The following is a 22,549-nucleotide window of genomic DNA, read 5'->3' as shown; positions in this document are numbered from 1 at the left end:
GCCGCCATTTTCTTCCCCTGCTACCTCTACTGCTGTACCCTCATTAATGTCCTCCTCCATTTCTCCCAATTCTTCCCAGGGGTCCTGGGTTATTAAGTATTCTCCCTCTACCTCATCATTTACCCCCACCGGCATCCGACCACTTTGGCTATCCATGGCACGAATTTAATTTAGATGTTAATAACTAAATTTCGGTCGCTCGTAATTTTCGAGTGCGTTAAGCGCACTTCGGGTCCCAATCCCACTCCTGACACCAAATGTTGCGGATCTCGCCGCCGGCCTTCTCCCCTTTCCAAGGGGGGATTAGTCCCCTTGTCTTTGACTGGCCTGGCGGGACCCGGGACCTATGATGTCCTTCCCGGACAGCGCGAAATAGGGTATTAGGACTAGAATCACTATTACCTAATTACTCGCGCTGCCCTGAAACGAGGAAATAAGCCCCGCATGAACCACGCATGTTGAGACGCCGAGCGGTGCATACACGCGATCCGTGCCGTTTATATGGTGAACCCGGTTCTAGCGATCTTATTCGTTCCACACTTAGTCAATGGATAAATCACAAAAGCGGTCGAATTGGAAAAAAGGAAGAACAGATTTATTTACACTATTTACAATGATTCCAGAAAAAGGGGACACAGTCCAGCCTTATACAGTCTTAACTTAATACCCAGGACAAACGGGCCCATCACACACACACACACACACACACACACACACACACACACACTCACACGGGGCTTGCAGCTGCAGGATGATGGTCCGCGTCCAGGGATGGCTCCCGTGCAGCTCCCTCCGGTCTCTGGCTCGTCCCGTGCAGATGGTAAGAAGAGAAGGCAGGAGCTCTTTGCGTGTCGTTTGGACGCACAAGGGTTATTACGGGGCGAACGGTAGGGTGTGGGCTCTGGCAGTTAATCACTGGCAGGCTATTACCGCGTTTACTCGCGTGGCTGAAGTAGGCGCTATTCGCCACCGGCGCGTCTGGCTGCAGCCGTGTACTCAACGCCTCTTCTTCCTCTCCTCTGGCACGTACGTTATACAATGGTGAGTTACAGTTCAATGCCTCAAAGTGAGTGATGCGAGTCAAGTTCTCCTTCAAAGTCCGGCTCGTAAATTCTCCCAAGTGCTCACAATGCGCTCGCCCCCTCAAGTCCTCTGACCAAGTCCTCTCCCAACAAGTCCCCTTCATAAGTCCTCTCCCAACAAGTCCTCCTGATAAGTCCTCTCCCAACAAGTCCTTCAAGTCCTCCTGATAAGTCCTGTTCATGGGCTTTGTGCAGTGACGTATATAGGCACGCCCCGCGAAGCTTCTAGAACTCACCAGACGCGCCTCTGCACGCCCACTCATGCCATGCCGTTCGAGCCCTGGTTGGCTGGTGGCTCTTACCGTCATCGCCTCTGACGCTCCGCCTTGACGCCGCCCGCACCCCGACCCCGCACTCCTCCTTCTCAGGCCTACCTCGTGTTACTCGACTAGTGAGCGAGCGAAGGGCAGCAAATGCTGCGGGCAGCCAAAGCGTAATAAGCTGAGCGCCGTAAAAAGGACATCAGTGCATCGAGTGTGGTATCTTATTTGGTGAAATTCGGTCGATTTGAAGTGGTGAAAATAAAATGTGATCGTGGAGGGTCGTAGCGAGGGGCCATTTTGAATGTGAGCGGGCAGCCAAATGGGGCGCGGGATCAATTACGCCCATAGAGGTGGAATTGGAGGGTGGACGCAAAATGACCGGGACCTAAACTCATGTCTTTACACAACGCAGATATTACTCAGGGAAATGGCCTATACTTACACATACTATGACATAACTAATACTACAAGTGGCCTACGTGTTGCTCGTGGAACTAACTATGGGGGGCAACCCTTTAACCTTTAATGATCAATATGTGCTAATCTCAAAACCGTAGCAATATATATATTTATATATATATATATATTGTTACGGACGCGGCTAGGATGTTGATTGGCCGAGCGGATGGCCGCCGCGCCCGAACAGTTACTCCGACTAACCCGATTCCTGCAACGTTGGCCAAAATCACGCCACAGCTTTTCAATGGGGAAAAGACAAAAGCGAAGGATGTGAAGAAGAAGAACACCAAAGCAAAAGGGTGGAAATACAAATATAATTTATTACTATTTACACAATCAAAGAAACCAAGGAGGAGGAAAGATAATAAAATAAAATAGAAAGAGGGACGGACCAGAAGGACACAGTGCAAATTCCTAGCTTACCTATAGCAGTCTTAATTAACCCAGGGACAGAACAAACAAAACAAACTCACGTACACAAGAAGGATGGAATCGTTGGAGGGATGAGGAGGTTTAGGTTCGTGCAAACGGCAGGGCTGGAGGTGACAGCTCCGACTCCTCGCACTCTGGTTCACAGAACGGGCGACAGGGAGATCCGAAGACCGCGGCACGTCGATGTTCGCGTGCACGCACTGGTTGTTCTCAGAGTGCTGGTTGGTATCGCGAGCAGGGCGTGCCGATTCTCATTCCCCGCAGGACGTTCGCGCCAAACAGAATGAACAATCCTCCCCACTGGTGTTCCTTGCTCATGCGCCTCCCTTCACAGAACTTCTCAATCTGTGCTCCCTCACTCATCTGCTGCCTCAATCGTCTGCTCGTGCCGCTGTGGGGACGTCGCGTGCTTTGCCAGGACTCGTCTGAGGTGGGGGCATCTTCTGCGGGTTATATCAGCCCCACCCTTCATCCTCTTCGAACCTCCCCCAAGCGTTCTCTCTCCGCCTTCCCCAGCCAAACCCCTCGTTCTGGGTTGGTCGGCCAGGGCTGGTTCACTCCTCCCCTCTATGACGAGGTGGAGACACGCCTTTCTTCCCCGACCCGAGCACATGTTCAATGGCGGCAATTGCAGCAAACCGCCCAATTCAATCGGTAAAGGATGCAAAAAGGGGAATGCAGTTGGTAATAATAATAATAATTCATTTATTTTGTATAGCGCTTTTCATGAAGCCCAAAGGCGCTTTGACAGAGTGCAAAACATAATGCATAACAAAACATGAAAACAACAATTGCAAAAAGACAAGAATCAATAGGGAAATATTTAAAGCAAAAGGAGGGAGAAGGAGAAGTGATAGTCAGGGGTCAAATGCTGTGGGTTGAATGTTGGTTGCAGTGCTGAACAGGTGGGTCTTTAGTGATGTTTTGAATGTGGTGAGTGAGGAGGAGTCTCTGATGGTGTGAGGTAGTGAGTTCCAGAGGGTGGGAGCAGTGATGGAGAAGGCCCTGTCCCCCCAGGATCTGAATTTGGTCCGGATGGGGGGGGGGGGGTCAGGAGGTTGGTACCAGCAGAGCGGAGGTTGCGGGTGGGAGTGTGTCTGGAGAGGAGGTCAGCCAGGTAGGATGGGGCCAGGTTATGGAGGGCTTTGTAGGTCAAGAGGAGGATTTTGTACTGGATTCTCTGGGAGATGGGGAGCCAGTGAAGCTTGTAAAGGACGGGGGTGATGTGGTCACGGGTCCGGGAATGGGTGAGTAGACGGGCAGCGGAGTTCTGAATGTATTGGAGTTTATTGGTGATTGTTGAGGGTGAACCATAAAGGAGGCTATTGCAGTAGTCCAGACGGGAAGTGATGAAGGCGTGGATGAGGGTTTCTGCAGCCACGGAGGAGAGGGATGAGCGGAGACGAGCGATGTTTTTCAGGTGAAAGAAGGCTGTCTAATGTTGGTAATGGAGGCTTTGAGGGAATTGAAAGGGGATCTATCTTATGTAATTCAGTGCAATGGAGTATTACGTTAATGGAAGACAAGGCCTTACCCTAATACACATAATAAGGAAATAACTGTCAACAAAGATATATGGTGTCCTGCATGTATGTTTTATGGACTAACTACGGGAACGCCCTTTGACCTTTATACAACAACAAACGGAGGAAGGAGGGGTGATATTTTACAACAATTCATAACACAACAATAAAAAAAACAACATTCTCACATCCACAACAATATATATATATATATAGGGTAGTGGCCTAGATATTTATATGGCCTCTAAAGGTGGTCAGTGTGCTCCGTATGCCGTGTGGAAACCTTCCTGTAACTAAGTTGGGCCGGATGTCGCGTAAGTATATACACTACTCACAATAAGTTAGGGATATTGGCAGGTTCTTCGGTGTGGTTGATTTTGTGTATAAATTATGTTGAAAAAAGTTGTTGGTCCTAATTCTATGGTTATTAATGAGTGTGAAAAAACACAACATTCTTGATTTCAATACCCTAACCCTAACCCCTATAAAAAAAAAAACTCACTCCCACAATATCCTTAACTCATTGTGAGTAGTGTATTTGTCTCCATGCGAGGGGTGGAGCTATGCTAATTAATTAGGGTATAAGGGTAGATTCCCTGTATGTGGTTGCCTCTGTAGTTTCCCCTTTGTTTTTATAACACTTACAACACCAGCTATGCGATCAATACCACAATAAACCACATGATCGCTGACCGGATCCGGACATTACGACAACACCACCCAGCTCGAATCTGCTCGATGGGCACCGGGTGTGGCCGTTGGGCCACGCCCTGAAGAACGATTGGGTAAAGAACGTTGGGGTAACATAATTGGGTAAAAAGAACGCGCCAGGGACAAAAAGGAGGCGTCCCGTCATTTTCGCTCTCGCTTGCGCTGGGTTTGATTGCGGCGGACGCACTTTTTGCTCTCTCCGTCCCTGACTTGGTCGCAGGAAGATGCATTTTACTCTCTCTCTCTCTCTCTCTCTCTCTCTCTCTCTCTCTCTCTCTCTCTCTCTGTCTCTCTCTCTCTCTGTCTCTCTCTCTCTCTCTCTCTCTCTCTCTCTGTCTCTGTCTCTGTCTCTCTCTCTTTCTCTCTCTCTCTCCCTCTCTCCCTCTCTCCCTCTCTCCCTCTCTCCCTCTCTCCCTCTCTCCCCCTCTCCCCCTCTCTCCCTCTCTCTCCCCTCGTGTCAGTTGCATTTCCTGGATCGGGTGTGCTGGTGGGAAAAGAGACCAAGAGCGGTTCGGGACGGTTGGAGTTCTGTGCAGCCGAGCGAGAAGGACGAGGGAGGAGCTCGGGCCTGTTCGCTTCACGTCTGCAGCTGGCGGTGAACGCAACTTCGCGCCAACGCAGGGACGGGGGATCTGTTGCAGCCCCGGACGGTCAAGGACATCGGCGCGGAGTAGCAGAGCGCACTACATTTTTACGTTTATTTTATCATCCCCTTGTGTGTAATTGTGTCTGAGTGGAGGATCCTCAATATAGGAATTTTAGTTTACTGTGCATTCATTTCTGTTATCCTGGCATTTATTTATATTAAACCCTTATTTGTTGCATTTTAATTGTTGTATTGTGGCTTTGCCGGTTTTGTACGTTTATTTGTTGTGGGGATCGAATAACCCCTGTGCTGCATCCGGCCATACAGGTAAGCTCTCACTGCCATCCAATGCCCCTCATCCCCCCCCCCCACTCCCCCCTCCTCCCCGCGCCCCACGTGTGTCACTACCTCCATAGTTGAGTATACTCCTCAGAGTTAAAGCTCGGTTGGCCATCCGTCACCCTGCCGTGTTCACTACAGGGGAGGCACACGACAATATTCTTCCCCCTTTCCAGTCTTATCATATTCACACCATCATATACCTCTCCTCGAACATACAACAACAACATGCATTTTAAGGCCATTGTCCCTGCTAGAGCGGGGGTTAACCTTGCGGTCCCCATGACAATCTTCTCCATTTTGCCCTATATTCTGCATCTCTCCTTGTTAACCCCCTTGCCCGCATTTCTTCTTCCACCATCTTTAGCCAAGTCTTTCTCGGTCTTCCCCGTCCTCTACTTCCTTCTATATTCATTTCCTGAATTGATTGAATTGATTGATTGACCTCTTGATTCCAATTTCAAATCGGTTAACCTTCACATCGTTATACATACCTGTAGCAAGTTTGAATTGGATCACTTCAGCCATTCTCTAGTTATAGACCTATTACAGACTTTGGCCTTTGACCTCTTGACTCCAAATTCTAATCAGTTAACATTTGCATCATTATACATACCTGTACCAAGTTTTAATTTAAATCCCTTCAGCTGTTCACAAGTTATCACATTTTTACCTGACATGACCTCTGGCCTTTGACCTTGGAACCCCAAAATCGAATCGGTTAATATTTTCATCGTTATGCATACCTGTACCAAGTTTGAATTAGATCCCTTCAGCTGTTCTCAAGTTATAGACCTATTACAGAATTTGACTTTGACCTCAAAGTCTAATGAGATCATACTTACATCATTATACATACATGTACCAAGTTTGAATTAGATCACTTCAGCCGTTCTCAAGTTAAAGACGGACAGCCGGACGGAAAACCTGAAAACATAATGCCGCTGGCGACTTCGTCAACGAGGCATAAAAACGTAGGTTTGTCTTGAGATGTCGATGGATTTTTTTCCCCTCCAGTTTTGTCTTGAGAAGTCGAAGATACCACAGCCTTGGTATTTAAATGGAAAACAACGGACATGGTAAATGTCTAAAAAGTCTTATCGAATAGATAACCAAGATGAGCATAAATAAAGCATAGAGACTGAGGGATTTAAAATGATTTAATGGATGCCAAGAAATCGATGGAAAAATAATTTACTACAATCTCAAAATGCTATGTGGCTCAGGAGAGGCGCTCAGGCCAAAACATTGAGCGAGGTTTTTCATTTCATCTCTACTCAACAACGATATTTAAACCAATAACTAAGTTCTAACATACTATTTATCAATATACTCGATGGTGATGAGTGTCATAAGAAAATCAAGTTATTCCCTAAAATATAACATAACCAGATATTCCATGACTCTCTATATGATTTTAAAGACCAAACAATATGATGAATATGCATCTTTACAATTAATCAATGGAGAGGGAAAAAATATGATGGTGTGAATATGCCAAGATTTTGGGGGTGGGAGATGCTGGAGTGGGGTGTGAGGTGGGAGGAAGGAGATGGTGGGGGTGGGGGAGGGGGGGGGGAGGGGGAGGTATGGGAGAATAAAATTCCGAGGTGCAGAATCGAACAATTCCAAATATTTGGATTTCAATGTTAAGCGATATACCAGAACCAACATTCTAACACTACTGACTTACAAGCTATAATCACAGGTCACGTGAACGCTAAAACGAGAAGAAAGGGTCATAAAGTGAACTGTATGTTATTTGATCCACATGATGTGTGTGCGATGTCTGGCAGAGGGGTCTGCACGCAGGCTCCGTGCTATTGCATCATCATGGAGTACTGCGCACAGGGACAACTGTTTGAGGTCCTTAGAGTTGGAAGGCCTATAACACCGAGGCTTCTTGTCGAGTGGACCACGGGGATCGCCAGTGGCATGCATTACTTGCACCTGCACAAGATCATCCATCGAGACCTCAAGTCTCCCAAGTGAGTTTGGGTTTATGATGGAATATTCTGTTTTATGATGATTGCTGTGGGCTTCAGTGCTTTGGAGCAGCGGCGGAAGACAACTTGTCGAGAAAGCTTCACCCTTGAAGTTCTTGACTATGCAATATATCTGCTGTGGGTGAAAGGGAGGGGGAAATTTAGGTAGGGTGGGGGATGGGGGGGGGGGGGGAGGAGAATTGACAACAATTGTTTCCATTGGTTACCTGAGATGAGAAAACCACTTCTCAATATCTTTACAAGATGTTTTGTGGTTTAGTACAATTTAGAACAATCTATTTATTACATCCTCAAAAAGGTGGAATGTGTGACTCTCACCCTCTTCCATTTTCCTTTCTTCCCATGCACTTATTGCTGTCTCCTCCCACCCTCTTCCTAATATTCTGACTTCTCAAACTTCGTGTTACATCGTCCGGTTTGTTGATGTGAGACGTGTCCGTGTCACAGTGTGCTGGTAACAGAACAGGACATGGTGAAAATCTCAGACTTCGGAACTTCCAAGGAACTCAATGACAAGAGCACCAAGATGTCCTTCGCAGGGACAGTGGCCTGGATGGCTCCAGAGGTCATTCGCAATGAGCCAGTGTCTGAGAAAGTGGATATTTGGTACAAAATGAAATGTTTTGTAAATCGCTATTTCTGTATTCTTATTTAAATATTTTAAACCATACTCATCTGCATTCTTTTTTTTGCCTCCATCGACGAAGTTGCCGGAGGCATTATATTTTTGGGTTGTCCGTCCATCCGACCGTGATAGGTTTTCGTTACCGCGATAACTTAAGAACAGTCGAATGGATCTAAGGCAAACTTGGTACAAGTATGTATAAAGATGGAAAGATGAACTGATTCGATTTTTGGGTCACAAGGTCAAAGGTCAGAGGACCCGTTGTGTAAAAAATGTTTTGCCGAGCTAACTTGTAAACCAGTGATGGGATTTTGACCAAACTTGGTACAAGTATATATTATGATGCAAAGATGAACTGATTAGATTTTGGGGTCAATCAGTCATAGGTCCTGTTAGATACAAATTCTCTTACTGAGCTAACTTATGATGGGATTTTGACCAAACTTGGTACAAGTATATATTATGATGCAAAGATGAACTGATTAGATTTTGGGATCAATCAGTCATAGGTCCTGTTAGATACAAATTCTCTTACTGAGCTAACTTATGATGGGATTTTGACCAAACTTGGTACAAGTATATATTATGATGCGAAGATTAACTGATTGGATTTCAGCACCAAAGGTCAGAGGTCATGGGTCAGGTAAAACTGTGATACTTGAGAACAGCTGAAGTGATTTAAATCAAACTTGGTACGAGTATGTATAATGTTTTTTTTTGTTTGTTTGTTTTTTTTTTTAATATATGGGCGGAGGTACGAGTATGTATATGATATGGTACGAGTATGTATAATGATGTAATAATATGGGCGGAGGCATATTGGTCGACGTCTTAACGTCGAAGATTGCCATTCTAGTTTGTTTTACACTACCTCTCTCGTACCCTTTCGATTTATATTTTTGTTTCTATTTCATTACTAACTTTCCTCCTGTGTAACCATGGGCATGGTGGTAATTGTGATGCAACCGCTTGGCTCGCTCTCAGGTCCTTTGGTGTGGTTCTATGGGAGCTACTCACTGGCGAGGTTCCTTACAAGGACGTGGACTCCTCTGCCATTATCTGGGGTGTTGGAAGTAACAGCTTGCACCTGCCAGTCCCATCTACCTGTCCAGATGGGTTTAAACTGCTACTGCGCCAGTGTTGGTACGTCTCAACACTCTTGAACCTCATGTGGCTGCACAGTTTACCCAGCATTCTTAGAGTGGCTGAATATGCTGTCTTCAAATAATTTGCAGATCTTTTGTCTGATGGGTTTGTCACAGGTCTTGGTAGTCCCAATGGAATTGCACCGATTGCCTTTCATCACATTAATCTATTCAAATGAAGTGGAAAGGTCACATAATGACTGAGTAAAAAAAGAAGGAATATTTTGAGAAATGCAAATTGATATTTTGCTTTAAAATAATGTTTGTTCACACCTGAGCACTTAACTTGTGATTTTGGGTTTCCAGGTTTAAATCCCAACACTGTTGATTTGTTCATTGGGTTTTAATGTCCAAGTAAATCATGTAAAAGTACAATATCTACCACTGTTCTTGTCTTGCTAGTAATATATGACCATCTCATCGGTGAGCCTGAGTCACTGTCAGATAAAACCACATGGCCGTGCACGGAAGAACGATAGAACAATGTGATTGAAAATTTACCGGTCCTTTATGACCTCTTTTGAGCAAAGGTACCTGACCTTTGTCCTTGGAAAATTAAGGACAATACTGTGTTGTTATCCACCCCAAGAATGTGAGTTGGTTCCCCATCATACACGGCGATGAGTGATGACCTCTCCGGAAGGGATTTATTGCATGTCGGGACACGACTCTTCAAATAAAGTTGCAGTTGGCGCCACTCATCGCATCCTGATTGAAATGGCAGATTGTGACCAACAGAGACAATACCAAAGACTGGAGGACATATAGTATTTGCAATTTTTCCACATTGCTAGCACACAACGGCCTACTCTTTTCAAAAGGCACGAAGGGATCTTTAATGTTTGTGGGCGTATTGTTAGATGGGACCATCAGATTAATGCTGAAGACGTTATATTTATCAATGCCACCGAAGGTGGACGGACATTGTGTTCACCCCTGTCTGTCTATTTGTGGGCAGGATATCTCGAGGTTATGGGCGGATTCGGTCAAACCTTGGTGGACAGGTTGGGTGTGAAAAGGACGAATCAATTCGATTTTGGTGACGATCCGGATCCAGATACGAGAATTTTTCAATTTAAATGATTCTTCACTATTGAGAGATGTGGTCAAAAACCATATGTAGCATCATATCTCAAAAGGTTATGGATGGATGATGACAAAACTCGGTGGATGTGTTGGTTAGATGATAAGAACAAGCCGATTAGATTTTGGTTCAGGTCCGAATCCAGATCCGACCCATCAGTGGATAAAAACGTAAACTGTTCAGCCTGGTGGAGGTATGCGCTCTACCGAGTGCCGCTCTAGCCTCTGATGTAACGCATTGCTTGCTGAGAACCACGGTGAGTTTGTCGACTTTGTTGTTTAATTGTGTTCCTTCGAATTGGTGAAAGGATAGGATGGATCATGAACGCGAGTTGAATGACAATTTTTAAGGGAGCAAGAGATAATGAGAAGCATCTTCGCAGTGATTTTTATTATGGTGTCTTACTGAATTTTATGTTTACTTTGTGCAGGATGAGTAAGCCCAGAAACCGTCCATCCTTCCGCCAGGTTCTGCTTCATCTCGATATCGCCGCCGCAGACGTTCTCTCTGCGGCACAGGAGACCTATTTCAAATCCCAGGTGGGGATCTGAGTGGTTTAAGTTGCTAGATTGAATCGATAGAACAGAGGCATGTTCACCGCCACGGGAAGCAAGCAGAAGCTGCTGTTTCAGGCGTTATTAATGAACGATTAACATCCGAAACGTTAGCTTCTCCTTGCTTTCCACAGCAGTGAGCATACCTCGATCAACGTCCTGTCGAATCCATCTGTTGTTTTACCTGTCTGCTGATGCAGAACAACACAAGCCTTCATGATAAACACCATCTTCCCAAATAGGTTTATAATCTTCCTTTGATGTGATTAATACAGCTTGAGGAACTGACAAAATAGGCTCCTTCGATCTGTGTGTAACCGGTTCACCCGATGTCGAACCTGTGCTAATACTGATGATCGGCCATTTTGAGGCTTCATTCATGTCCGCCTTGAGCAGACCGAGTGGAGGGAAGAGGTGAAGAGCCACTTTGAGAAGATCAAGAGCGAGGGAACTTGCATTCAGCGGCTGGACGAAGAACTCATTCACAGGCGAAGGGAAGAACTCAGGTTAGTGTTTCACTAAACCTCTTGGATATGTTAGCAATTACATTATTAGCCCGTCCCCCACGTAGCAGAGACAGGGTTTTCAATCACTTATGTGTCCGTCTATCTGTCTGTCCGGGCCGTAACTTTTTTTTTACCGTTTAGCCTATTGTCATCTAATTTTCACCAAAGCTATGGTATATGTAGAAGACAATAATAATTTTCTCCAAAGGTTAAAGATCAGCATCAGATGATCGTCAATTTTCATCCGATTGACCTGAAATTTCAATTTACCTTTTGAGTTCTGTCATCAATTTTTTTTGTCATCAAAGCCTGTTTTGTCATCAAATTTTCACCAAAGCTGTATTATGGTAATATGTAGGAGACAAAATAATAATTTTGTCAAAAGGTTAAAGGTCAGTGTCACAAAATCGTCAATTTTCATCCAAATGGCCTGCAATTTGAAGAATTTGCATATTGGGTCACTGAAATGATTCACCAATCAAAAGCTAGAAGCCGATTGTTTATTATTTTTTTAGATCAAAAGGTCAAAGGTCAAGGCTGCATAAAATTGTCAATTTTCATTTTGTATTTTTTTTAAACTGTTTTCTTTATGTTTAGCTTATGGAAGAAGAGGACATCTGAACACAAACGGACGCGGACGGGCTTTGCATTTTCAGATGCTTTCTAGTTTCCTGTGTTACCTCCGCCACCAAAGGTGGATGGAGGTCATGTTCTCACCCCTGTCTGTTTGTCTGTCTGTCTGTTTGTTTGTTTGTGAACAAGATATCTCAAAAGGTTGTGGACGGATTTGGACGACATTTGGCATAGAGGTAGTATATGTCACAAGGACGAAATGATTAGATGTTGGTGAATATCCGGATTCGGATCCGGCTAGTCGAATTTTTTAAGTGATTCTTCACCATTGGGAGATATGGCCAAAAACGATACATAGCAGGATATCTCAAAGTTGTGGATGGATGATTTTGATTAAATGTGATTCTGTATTGTGATTTTTCTGGTCTACTCTGGGATACAAAATGTAAACTGTTCACTTGTTGGAGGTATGCGCTCTACTGAGTGCCGTTCTAGTTTGTACTTGCACGTTGTTTTCCAATTTGCTTTGCATCCACCTCAACCACTATCTGGATGCTGTGCGGCCTTCACTGCTTTCACATGCGATGTGATTCCTTACTTATTTGAAAAGACGATTCAAAGCAGTTTCAGATTAAGAAATTGCTCTCTAGCTAAGAAGCAACAGATAGCTCCATCTCAGGTAGTAAGGGCTGTAACCACCAACCTTCGGAAAATGCCATACATCTGCATTACCACGCCTCAGTTTATCACAATCTCTTTTCTTTATATTTTTCAGACCCTCACTGCCATATCATCCCCCTTTAAAAATGCGAGATTTAGGCTCATGGAAGAGAGAAGTGACAGAGAGTAAAAATATATGTGTGCGTGCACACACACGAATGAACACAACGGAGAATGACAGACCTAATACCCAGTACCACGCAAGTAAGTGGGTTGGTTTAGATCGAGTTAATGGGGAATTGAAAAGATCATGGGTAAGAATGGGGAATGACACGAGGATGTGGTGCAACGTCTGCTTTTGAAGTCCTGGAGGGAAAAGGGAAATTGAACCATTTCCAGAAGGTATTTCCACAACTTGAGAAAACGGAACAAAATAGTGGAGATGCATGCAGTAAGCCTGAAGTTTGGGAGTTTACCAGGAGGTTTTACTGGAATGACATGTCCATCCTGGAGGAGCTGTGATGGATCGTGGATCGGAGGACTGAGAGCGGAGACGGAGCAAGACAGGAGGAGAGGCGGGAAAACCAAAGAGGCCACTGACCTGTCTGCATTGTGAGAGTAACAGGCATAGTGGTTCGGCTACATTGATGGAGATGTCAATAATAATGAAAACGTTTGATTCCGTAGCATGCATGACAGATGTGATTGGGGCCCCAGACCATAAGGGAGATGACTACTCCATTGAGCAATGGAGAATGGCCTGTAGACTGAGAGTTCTGGTTTTTCAAGTATTGGAATGACAGTGGATTGCTACTCTGCGATGAGCTTTGGAGACCAACTTTGCTATGGGGTGAACACAACAGAAGTTTTAGCTTATCGTGCGGCCTCGACGTTTGAGACTTAACCTTGGCTGTCCATGGAAACATGTATCTGGCTTTGTTTTATGACCCTCCTGGAGTGACCGGGTGGATTTTGAGAGTTGCTCGGATCGAAAGACTTGTTCCATTTGTTAAAGCAACATTTAATCTATTTCACATCAGCAGATATTGATGCAGCTGCTGTCTGCCTGCAGTAGGATGGGGTACCACGTGATATAATGTTCTTGGCATGAAGGTAGCCCTGTGTGCTGCAGGCAGCGAGCTTGTCAAGCTATTGTATGCCTGGGATATGTTCAGGGATACGGACCTTACCTCTTCCTTGAGATGTAGGGCCTCTGATAATTCTGAGAGAGAAACAGCATCTCCAGAAGTGAGTGATCAGGATGAAATCCATACTGATGGTCATAGAGATCAGGCTCTTTCGAAAAAGCAAAGAGTTGACATCAGCAGCGATGACTCATTCCATTAATTTGTTTAGAATTAGAAATAAGCTGAGTGTTCTGCAGTTCGAGCATGTCTTTGCATCATTATTGTTAATATCAGTGATGCCAGCTAACTTCCAGGTAGATGGGAGATGTTTGAAGGAGACGCACAAGTTGGAGAGTGCAGACAAAGGGCAAGAGCATCAGTGCACTATTTGAGAACACTGGCAATGCAGGGCTCGCCATGGATATAGCTTACTATGGATATAGCACCATGGATATAGCTTACTAACAACTCCTCAGGTGAGAGAGACGTGACACCACGTTCAGTATATTTTGTGTTCAATTTGGAGATGGTGTGATGGGTTGGGTAAAATATTTTGAGGCAAACATTGAGTTGTGACATTTTGCTTTATGTCAAGCAGAGCCTGAGGTTATGCCTTTTGAGGTATTGGAAGGGAGGTGAGGAGCATTTGGCAGGTAGAGTTTACAAGGCACCACCATGACTATTAGGAGGAGACCTGTTGGAGCATCTAACCTTGAGGTTAGCAAGATAATGTTGCCAGAGAGATATGTGGGCTGGGACCAGAACTTGGTGAGAAAACCCAAGAGGGACAGAGAGGGAACAGGAAAAACTGTATGGAAAGTTTGTCTTTCCCAAATCCAGACACGTGGGTTTGGATGTTCATGGTTTGGATCAGGTCTGTAGAGTTGCAGAAAGCCTTATCTGGAAAGTCATGGATGCTTGTTACAGAGCTGACACTGCCACTGGTGTGGTGGCAATTGTTATAATGGCGGCAATTGTTACAATGGTGGCAATTGTTACAATGGTGGCAATTGTTATAATGGCGGCAATTGTTATAATGGCGGCAATTGTTACAATGGTGGCAATTGTTACAATGGTGGCAATTGTTATCATGGCGGCAATTGTTATAATGGCGGCAATTGTTATAATGGCGGCAATTGTTACAATGGCGGCAATTGTTACAATGGCGGCAATTGTTACAATGGCGGCAATTGTTACAATGGCGGCAATTGTTACAATGGCGGCAATTGTTACAATGGCGGCAATTGTTACAATGGCGGCAATTGTTACAATGGCGGCAATTGTTACAATGGCGGCAATTGTTACAATGGTGGCAATTGTTACAATGGTGGCAATTGTTACAATGGTGGCAATTGTTACAATGGTGGCAATTGTTATAATGGCGGCAATTGTTACAATGGTGGCAATTGAAATCGCCACCGATTAGGAACAAAATGTGTTGGGATAGATGAGTTGAGCCATCGTAGAGAAAATAGTAGTATACAGTGTGTGTGTGTGTATATATATATATATATATATATATATATATATATATATTTATTTATATATGTCTTCCGTTGAACTTGGGGACGACTAAGAAGAAGACCTTTGTTGGTCGAAAGCTTGTCAAATTAAAGATCGATGTCCTGAAGCTACATCCGCGTCTGAGTTAACCTCCCGATTATTTATTTAATGCAAATGAGACGCCCTGCTCGTACTGTGGAGTTTCTACTATTTCTCACAGTTATATATATATATATATATATATATATATATATATACAGTGAAACCTTGACTTACGAGTTTAATTCGTTCTGTGACCGAGCTCGTAACTCAATTTGCTCGTTTCTCAAATTAAATTTCCCCATTAAAATGAATTGAAATGCTATTAATCCGTTCCAGCCCCCCAAAAACCACACCAATTGTTTTTGAAATATATATATATAAATATCTCACGCTTTATATTTCACCTGTATGCAGCATACAAGTTGGCAGGATGGCCTGGACTGGAGGTACGCACACCTGACTCTAAACTGTCCAGCCTGGGTTTGAATCCCGACCCAGCTATAACCTGTCATGTCGGTGTTTCACAGGCAGGGTGATTCATCAATGTGTGTACCGCTAAACTGGGCGCCCCGTTTGCGTCCCATTAGTTGTTGGATGTTAAGGATCTCACCGTGTCTTCCACAAAGAGAAGGCGAGCTATCGCCGGCACTCTGAACAAGTTGTGGCCTGGCATGCTCTTCTCCTCTGCCGTTATATACGTCCTCCTCGGCAGCTTTTTCCAGAAGAGCCCTGTCTCGTCACAGTTGAAGATTTGCTGGGGGATGTATCCTTCGGCTTCTATCAGTTCGGCAAAAGTTATAATAAAATCTTCAGCTGCCTTCACATCCGAGCTTGCTGCCTCACCATGCCTGACGACGGAGTGAATGCCGGTCCTCTTCTTAAAATTATCAAACCATCCCCGACTGGCTTTGAATGACTCTTCCGATGCCTCGTCCGTTGATGTTCCCGCCGTCTGCTGCACCAAATCCCCGTAAATGTCTCGTGCCTTCTCACAGATGATGCTCTCGGTCACGGTATCTCCTGCGAGCTGCTTCTCCGTCAACCACACAAACAACAACTTCTCCATCTCTTCATGGACAGAGGTCCGGAGCTTTGAAATAATCTTAACGCCCTTGGCTGGCATTATAGCCTTTATCGACTCCTTCTGCTTCAAAATCGTACATATCGTAGAAGTACTACGATCGTACTGCCTCGCCAAGTCGACAACACGCACACCTCGCTCATGTTTTTCGACGATTACGTGTTTTATATCCAAGCTCGCTCGCTCGTAACTCAGATCTCGGCTCGCATCACAAAGCAAAAAATCGACCGAGCGACGGCTCGTATCTCGGAAAACTCGTAAGTTGGTGCACTCGTAAGTCAAGGTTTCACTGTATTTTTATATCAGTCACTATGCGATTTCATACCATCAGTGGTGAACCGCCATTAGGGTATCCCATCCAGCTATGCTGTACCTTAATGGGAGCGATAAGTGCCATCTGCCACATGGCACATTACCTCTGGTATCCACTCATATGGAATCCCCTGGATGCAGCCGGGAGCAAACCAATCCAAATATATGTCCAGTTCTCCAGCTTTCAATGAGCGCAAGTAATGACGTCACTGCCATGTACATACGCTCTGCCTGTCAAGCTCTCAAGAGAACCCTCTGACAGAGCAGAATTTTGATCTTAGTTCAGATACTGTCATAAATCATAAGTGTATGTAAAACTCACAGTTACCGACCTGGTTTCGCCCTTTTGGTGCTCATCAGGGCAACGCAGTGAGTACTGCATACACTTATGACTCTGAAAACCTTTCGGTTATATACCAGTCACTATGTGATTTCATACCATCAGTGGTATGAAATGTACATGTACATGGCAGTGACGTCATTACTTGCGCTCATTGAAAGCTGGAGAACTGCACATATATTTGCATTGGTTTGCTCCCGGCTGCACCCAGGGGATTCCATATAATGAGTGGATACCAGAGGTAATGTGCCATGTGGCAGATGGCACTTATCACTCCCATTAAGGTACAGCATAGCTGGATGGGATACCTTAATGGTGGTTCACCACTGATGGTATGAAATCGCATAGTGACTGGTATATAACCGAAAGGTTTTCAGAGTCATAAGTGTATGCAGTACTCACTGCGTTGCCCTGATGAGCCCCAAAAGGGCGAAACCAGGTCGGTAACTGTGAGTTTTACATACACTTATGACAGTATCTGAACTAAGATCAAAATTCTGCTCTGTCAGAGGGTTCTCTTGAGAGCTTGACAGGCAGAGCGTATGTACATGGCAGTGATGTCATTACTTGCGCTCATTGAAAGCTGGAGAACTGCACATATATTTGGATATATATATATACATATACATACAGTGGGGAGAACAAATATTTGATACACTGCCGATTTTGCAGGTTTTCCCACTTACAAAGCACGTAAAGGTCTGTAATTTTTATCATAGGTACACTTCAACTGTGGAAGACGGAATCTAAAACAAAAATCCTGAAAATCACATTGTATGATTTTTAAGTAATTAATTTGCATTTTATTAATAATAATAATAATTCATTTATTTTGTATAGCGCTTTTCCAGAAGCCCAAAGGCGCTTTGACAGAGTGGCAAACATAATGCATAACAATACATGAAAACAACAATTGCAAAAAGACAAGAATCAATAGGGAAATATTTAAAGCAAAAGGAGGGAGAAGGAGAAGAGATAGTCAGGGGTTAAATGCTGTGGGTTGAATGTTGAATGCAGTGTTGAACAGGTGGGTCTTTAGTGATGTTTTGAATGTGGTGAGTGAGGAGGAGTCTCTGATGGTGTGAGGTAGTGAGTTCCAGAGGGTGGGAGCAGCGATGGAGAAGGCCCTGTCCCCCCAGGATCTGAATTTGGTCCGGATGGAGGGGGTCAGGAGGTTGGTACCAGCAGAGCGGAGGTTGCGGGTGGGAGTGTGTCTGGAGAGGAGGTCAGCCAGGTAGGATGGGGCCAGGTTATGGAGGGCTTTGTATGTCAAGAGGAGGATTTTGTACTGGATTCTCTGGGGGATGGGGAGCCAGTGAAGCTTGTAAAGGACGGGGGTGATGTGGTCACGGGTCCGGGAATGGGTGAGTAGACGGGCAGCGGAGTTCTGAATGTATTGGAGTTTGTTGGTGATTTTTGAGGGTGAACCATAGAGGAGGCTATTGCAGTAGTCCAGACGGGAGGTGATGAAGGCGTGGATGAGGGTTTCTGCAGCCGTGGAGGAGAGGGATGAGCGGAGACGGGCAATGTTTTTCAGGTGAAAGAAGGCTGACTTTGTGATCTGTTATTGCATGAAATAAGTATTTGATACATCAGAAAAACAGAACTTAATATTTGGTACAGAAACCTTTGTTTGCAATTACAGAGATCAGACGTTTCCTGTAGTTCTTAACCAGGTTTGCACACACTGCAGCAGGGATTTTGGCCCACTCCTCCATACAGATCTTCACCAGATCCTTCAGGTTTCGGGGCTGTCGCTGCGCAACACAGACTTTCAGCTCCCTCCAAAGATTTTCTATTGGGTTCAGGTCTGGAGACTGGCTAGGCCACTCCAGGACCTTGAGATGCTTCGTACGGAGCCACTCCTTAGTTGCCCTGGCTGTGTGTTTCGGGTCGTTGTCATGCTGGAAGACCCAGCCACGCCCCATCTTCAATGCTCTTATTGAGGGAAGGAGATTGTTGGCCAAGATCTCGCGATACATGGCCCCATCCATCCTCCCCTCAATACGGTGCAGTCGTCCTGTCCCCTTTGCAGAAAAGCATCCCCAAAGAATGATGTTTCCACCTCCATGCTTCACGGTTGGGATGGTGTTCTTGGGGTTGTACTCATCCTTCTTCTTCCTCCAAACACGGCGAGTGGAGTTTAAACCAAAAAGCTCTATTTTGGTCTCATCAGACCACATGACCTTCTCCCATTCCTCCTCTGGATCATCCAGATGGTCATTGGCAAACTTCAGACGGGCCTGGACAATTAGGCTGGGCCAAATCGGAGGTGATTTTCCTAATTCAATGTAATTTACCTAAAAGTTGTGAGTGAGTATCAGGAACAAAATCATGAAAAAAAATTTCAAAAATATTGACGTTTTACGGTCAGACAGCCCGTTACCATAGCAACAGTTACAGACGACTCAAAAAATGCCTAAATTGACGATTTCTCAAGCTGTGTTTGACCCCCAGAGTTGATTCTGGTACCAAAAGATGCAGAATTGAAAGCCAAGGATGATTGGATAGCTTAACAATGTCTGTGACACAATTCAATACCACTTTTATCCAAAAAACTGATTTTTGTCTGAAATTTCAAGCATATTTATGGAAAAAAATTGAAAATTTTGCTTTTTAATCAGAGGATAACCATTAATCAGATTAAATTTACTTTAAATTGTCTTTTACAACCTTGTATTGTCCAGTTTTTATAACTGTTATAACGTTGTTTAAATTTGGCCATCTTCATTTCAATAAAAAAAAGTTAACAAAAGCAGCTTACAATCATTAATTTTAATGCCTGCTTTCGGTTGTTACTGTAACCATTCATCAGGGCGTTCAAGGCGCCCTTGCACACATCAAGGATAGGCGCTCTTGTCTTCGATACAACGGCAGTGAACTCTGGGGTCAAGAGTGGAGTCGTAGTAAGACTGGAGACTGAGTTTGGCAGGAGTCTTCTGCAACTGGCATGTCGGCACCACATCCACGAATTGGTTGGAGGGGCGTCTTGCTCAATAGTGTATGGCCCCACCACAGGACCTAATGAACAGCTGTTCAAGCGACTGCTCAACACTTGGAGTGAATTGGACCAGGCAACTACACATTGGTCGAGGTGTCTGCTCAACAGAGAGAGCTGGCTGGCCATGTACATGCCACCATCACCTTCCTTCAGACGTGGATGGACAATAGCACAAAGGAGACTCTTCGACACGACTACCTGGAGCTGGCACACCTCACACTGCTGTTTCTTGGAGGGACTGTCCCTGATGGTATGAGGACCATCACTATCAAAGCTCCTGGGGCATTCCACCACGCCCGTTGCATGAGCAAGACTTTATACACTATAAAGGTGGCACTCTTCCGTTGGCAGCTGGGAGATATCTACACACCCGAAGAGCTGGAAGACATAACCAGTCTCGCTGCATTCATGTCAGTCTTCTACACTAAAGCGTGGTTGACATGTACCAGTGCTGCAGATGCACCATCTAACGACATGTACCTGATGAAGAACCTCCTCAAGGCTGAGGCCAGTATCGCAAAGAATCCAACAAAGTGGCCTGCCAAATTTCTGTCCTTTGTGACTGTGGCCCGAGAGAAGCTACAAAACCATTTGTGGTACCTCTCAGAGAGATTGGTCTCTTTGGCACTCTTCTCGGACAGAACGTCATCTGACAAGCAGACTATGAGAAGGGCTATGCTCAGGTACCATGGGACTGCACATAACATGATACAGGAGATGCCAGCCTCACAGCAATTGGGGAGTAAAGCCCTCAAAGACTTTGTTGGTTACGACTCTTGGAGCATGTTTGAACTCTTGGGTATTGACTCCAGTTTTGTCAAGCTCCCCGTTGCACAGTGGCCCACCTCAGACAGTTATCGTCATGGCAAGGAAGTTGTGGCCAAACTCCCAGTTGTCAATGACGCAGCAGAGCGGACACTTGGACTCGCCACAGATTTGAACACTAACAAGGCCCCCACATCTGAGGCGCAGCTCCAGGCTCTATACAGGGTTGTGAAGGGCGTCAGGGAGAAGCTGCATGGACTGGCAACATCCACTGAGGTTGTGACTAAGAAGTCATTGGCCTCCATTGATTACAATTGGGACTAGGTTTTATATTTTGTTATCAATGTTCAATGTCAGACCTTAAATTTGAGACAAAAAAGCTTAATCAATGACAAAAGTTAATTTAAAGTTAATTAATTTGACTATAGCTCTGATGAATGATTATCCTATGATTAAAAAGCAAAATTTTCATTTTTTTTTCAAACAAATGCCTTAAATTTGAGATAAAAATGAGTTTTTGGGATAAAAGTTGTATTGAATTGTGTCACAGACATTGTTAAGCTATCCAATCATCCTTGGCTTTCAATTCTGAATCCTTTGGTACCAGAATCAACTCTGGGGGTCACACACAGCCTGAGAAATCATCGATTTTAAGAATTTTTTGAGTCGTCTGTAACGGTTGCTATGGTAACGGGCTGTTTTACCGTAAGACGTCAATATTTTTGGAAAAAAATTTCATGGTTTTGTTTCTGTTACCCAGCCACAACTTTTAGGTAAATTACAACCTTGTAGTATGAAAAATTGAAAATCACCCCTGATTTGGCCCAGCCTACTGGACATGCGCTGGCTTGAGCAGAGGGACCTTGCGTGCGCTGCAGGATTTTAATCCATGACGGCGTAGTGTGTTACTTATGGTTTTCTTTGATACTGTGGTCCCAGCTCTCTTCAGGTCATTGACCAGGTCCTGCCGTGTAGTTCTGGGCTGATCCCTCACCTTTCTCATGATCATTGAGGCTCCACGAGGTGAGATCTTGCATGGAGCCCCAGACCGAGGGAGATTGACTGTCATCTTGAACTTCTTCCATTTTCTAATAATTGCGCCAACAGTTGTTGCCTTCTCACCAAGCTGCTTGCCTATTGTCCTGTAGCCCATCCCAGCCTTGTGCAAGTCTACAAATTTGTCCCTGATGTCCTTAGACAGCTCTCTGGTCTTGCCCATTGTGGAGAGGTTGGAGTCTGATTGAATGTGGACAGGTCTGGAGACGGCTTTGCGGTCGGTCTTTGCGGTCTTTGTGGTCGGAGACGGTCTGGAGACGTCTTTTATGCAGATAACGAGTTCAAACAGGTGCAGTTAATACAGGTAATGAGTGGAGAATGGGAGGGCTTCTTAAATAAAAAACTAACAGGTCTGTGAGAGCCGGAATTCTTACTGGTTGGTAGGTGATCAAATACTTATTTCATGCAATAAAATGCAAATTAATTACTTAAAAATCATACAATGTGATTTTCAGGATTTTTGTTTTAGATTCCGTCTTCCACAGTTGAAGTGTACCTATGATAAAAATTACAGACCTTGTCGTGCTTTGTAAGTGGGAAAACCTGCAAAATCGGCAGTGTATCAAATACTTGTTCTCCCCACTGTATGTATATATATATGTATATATATATGTATATATATATGTATATATATATGTATATATATATACTGTATATATATATACTGTATATATATTTATTTATTTATTTATTTATTTATTTATATATATTTATTTATTTATATTTATTTATTTATTTATTTATTTATATATATATATATATATATGTACATAC

The 22,549-nt window shown here is 44.3% G+C and overlaps 1 protein-coding gene across 3 annotated transcripts in view; it reads left to right on the top strand.

Moving 5' to 3' along the window:
* Positions 1-22,549, top strand: part of LOC137429568 (mitogen-activated protein kinase kinase kinase 13) — a 138,841-nt gene that overhangs the window by 96,796 nt on the left and 19,496 nt on the right. For all 3 annotated transcript variants that reach the window (XR_013623760.1, XM_068119576.2, XM_068119577.2), the window contains exons 4-8: positions 7,192-7,383; positions 7,849-8,007; positions 9,011-9,169; positions 10,686-10,794; positions 11,206-11,315. Coding sequence is in view for 2 of the 3 variants with exons in the window: in XM_068119576.2 (XP_067975677.2) it covers positions 7,192-7,383; positions 7,849-8,007; positions 9,011-9,169; positions 10,686-10,794; positions 11,206-11,315 (729 nt within the window). In the remaining variant the exon portion in view is untranslated. The remainder of the gene's footprint in view (positions 1-7,191; positions 7,384-7,848; positions 8,008-9,010; positions 9,170-10,685; positions 10,795-11,205; positions 11,316-22,549) is intronic.

This window comes from Myxine glutinosa, chromosome 6, assembly GCF_964187855.1.
Source record: "Myxine glutinosa chromosome 6, kmMyxGlut1.1, whole genome shotgun sequence".
In the NCBI taxonomy this organism is placed as follows: Eukaryota; Metazoa; Chordata; class Myxini; order Myxiniformes; family Myxinidae; genus Myxine; species Myxine glutinosa.
This window is presented reverse-complemented; position numbering and strand designations above follow the sequence as displayed.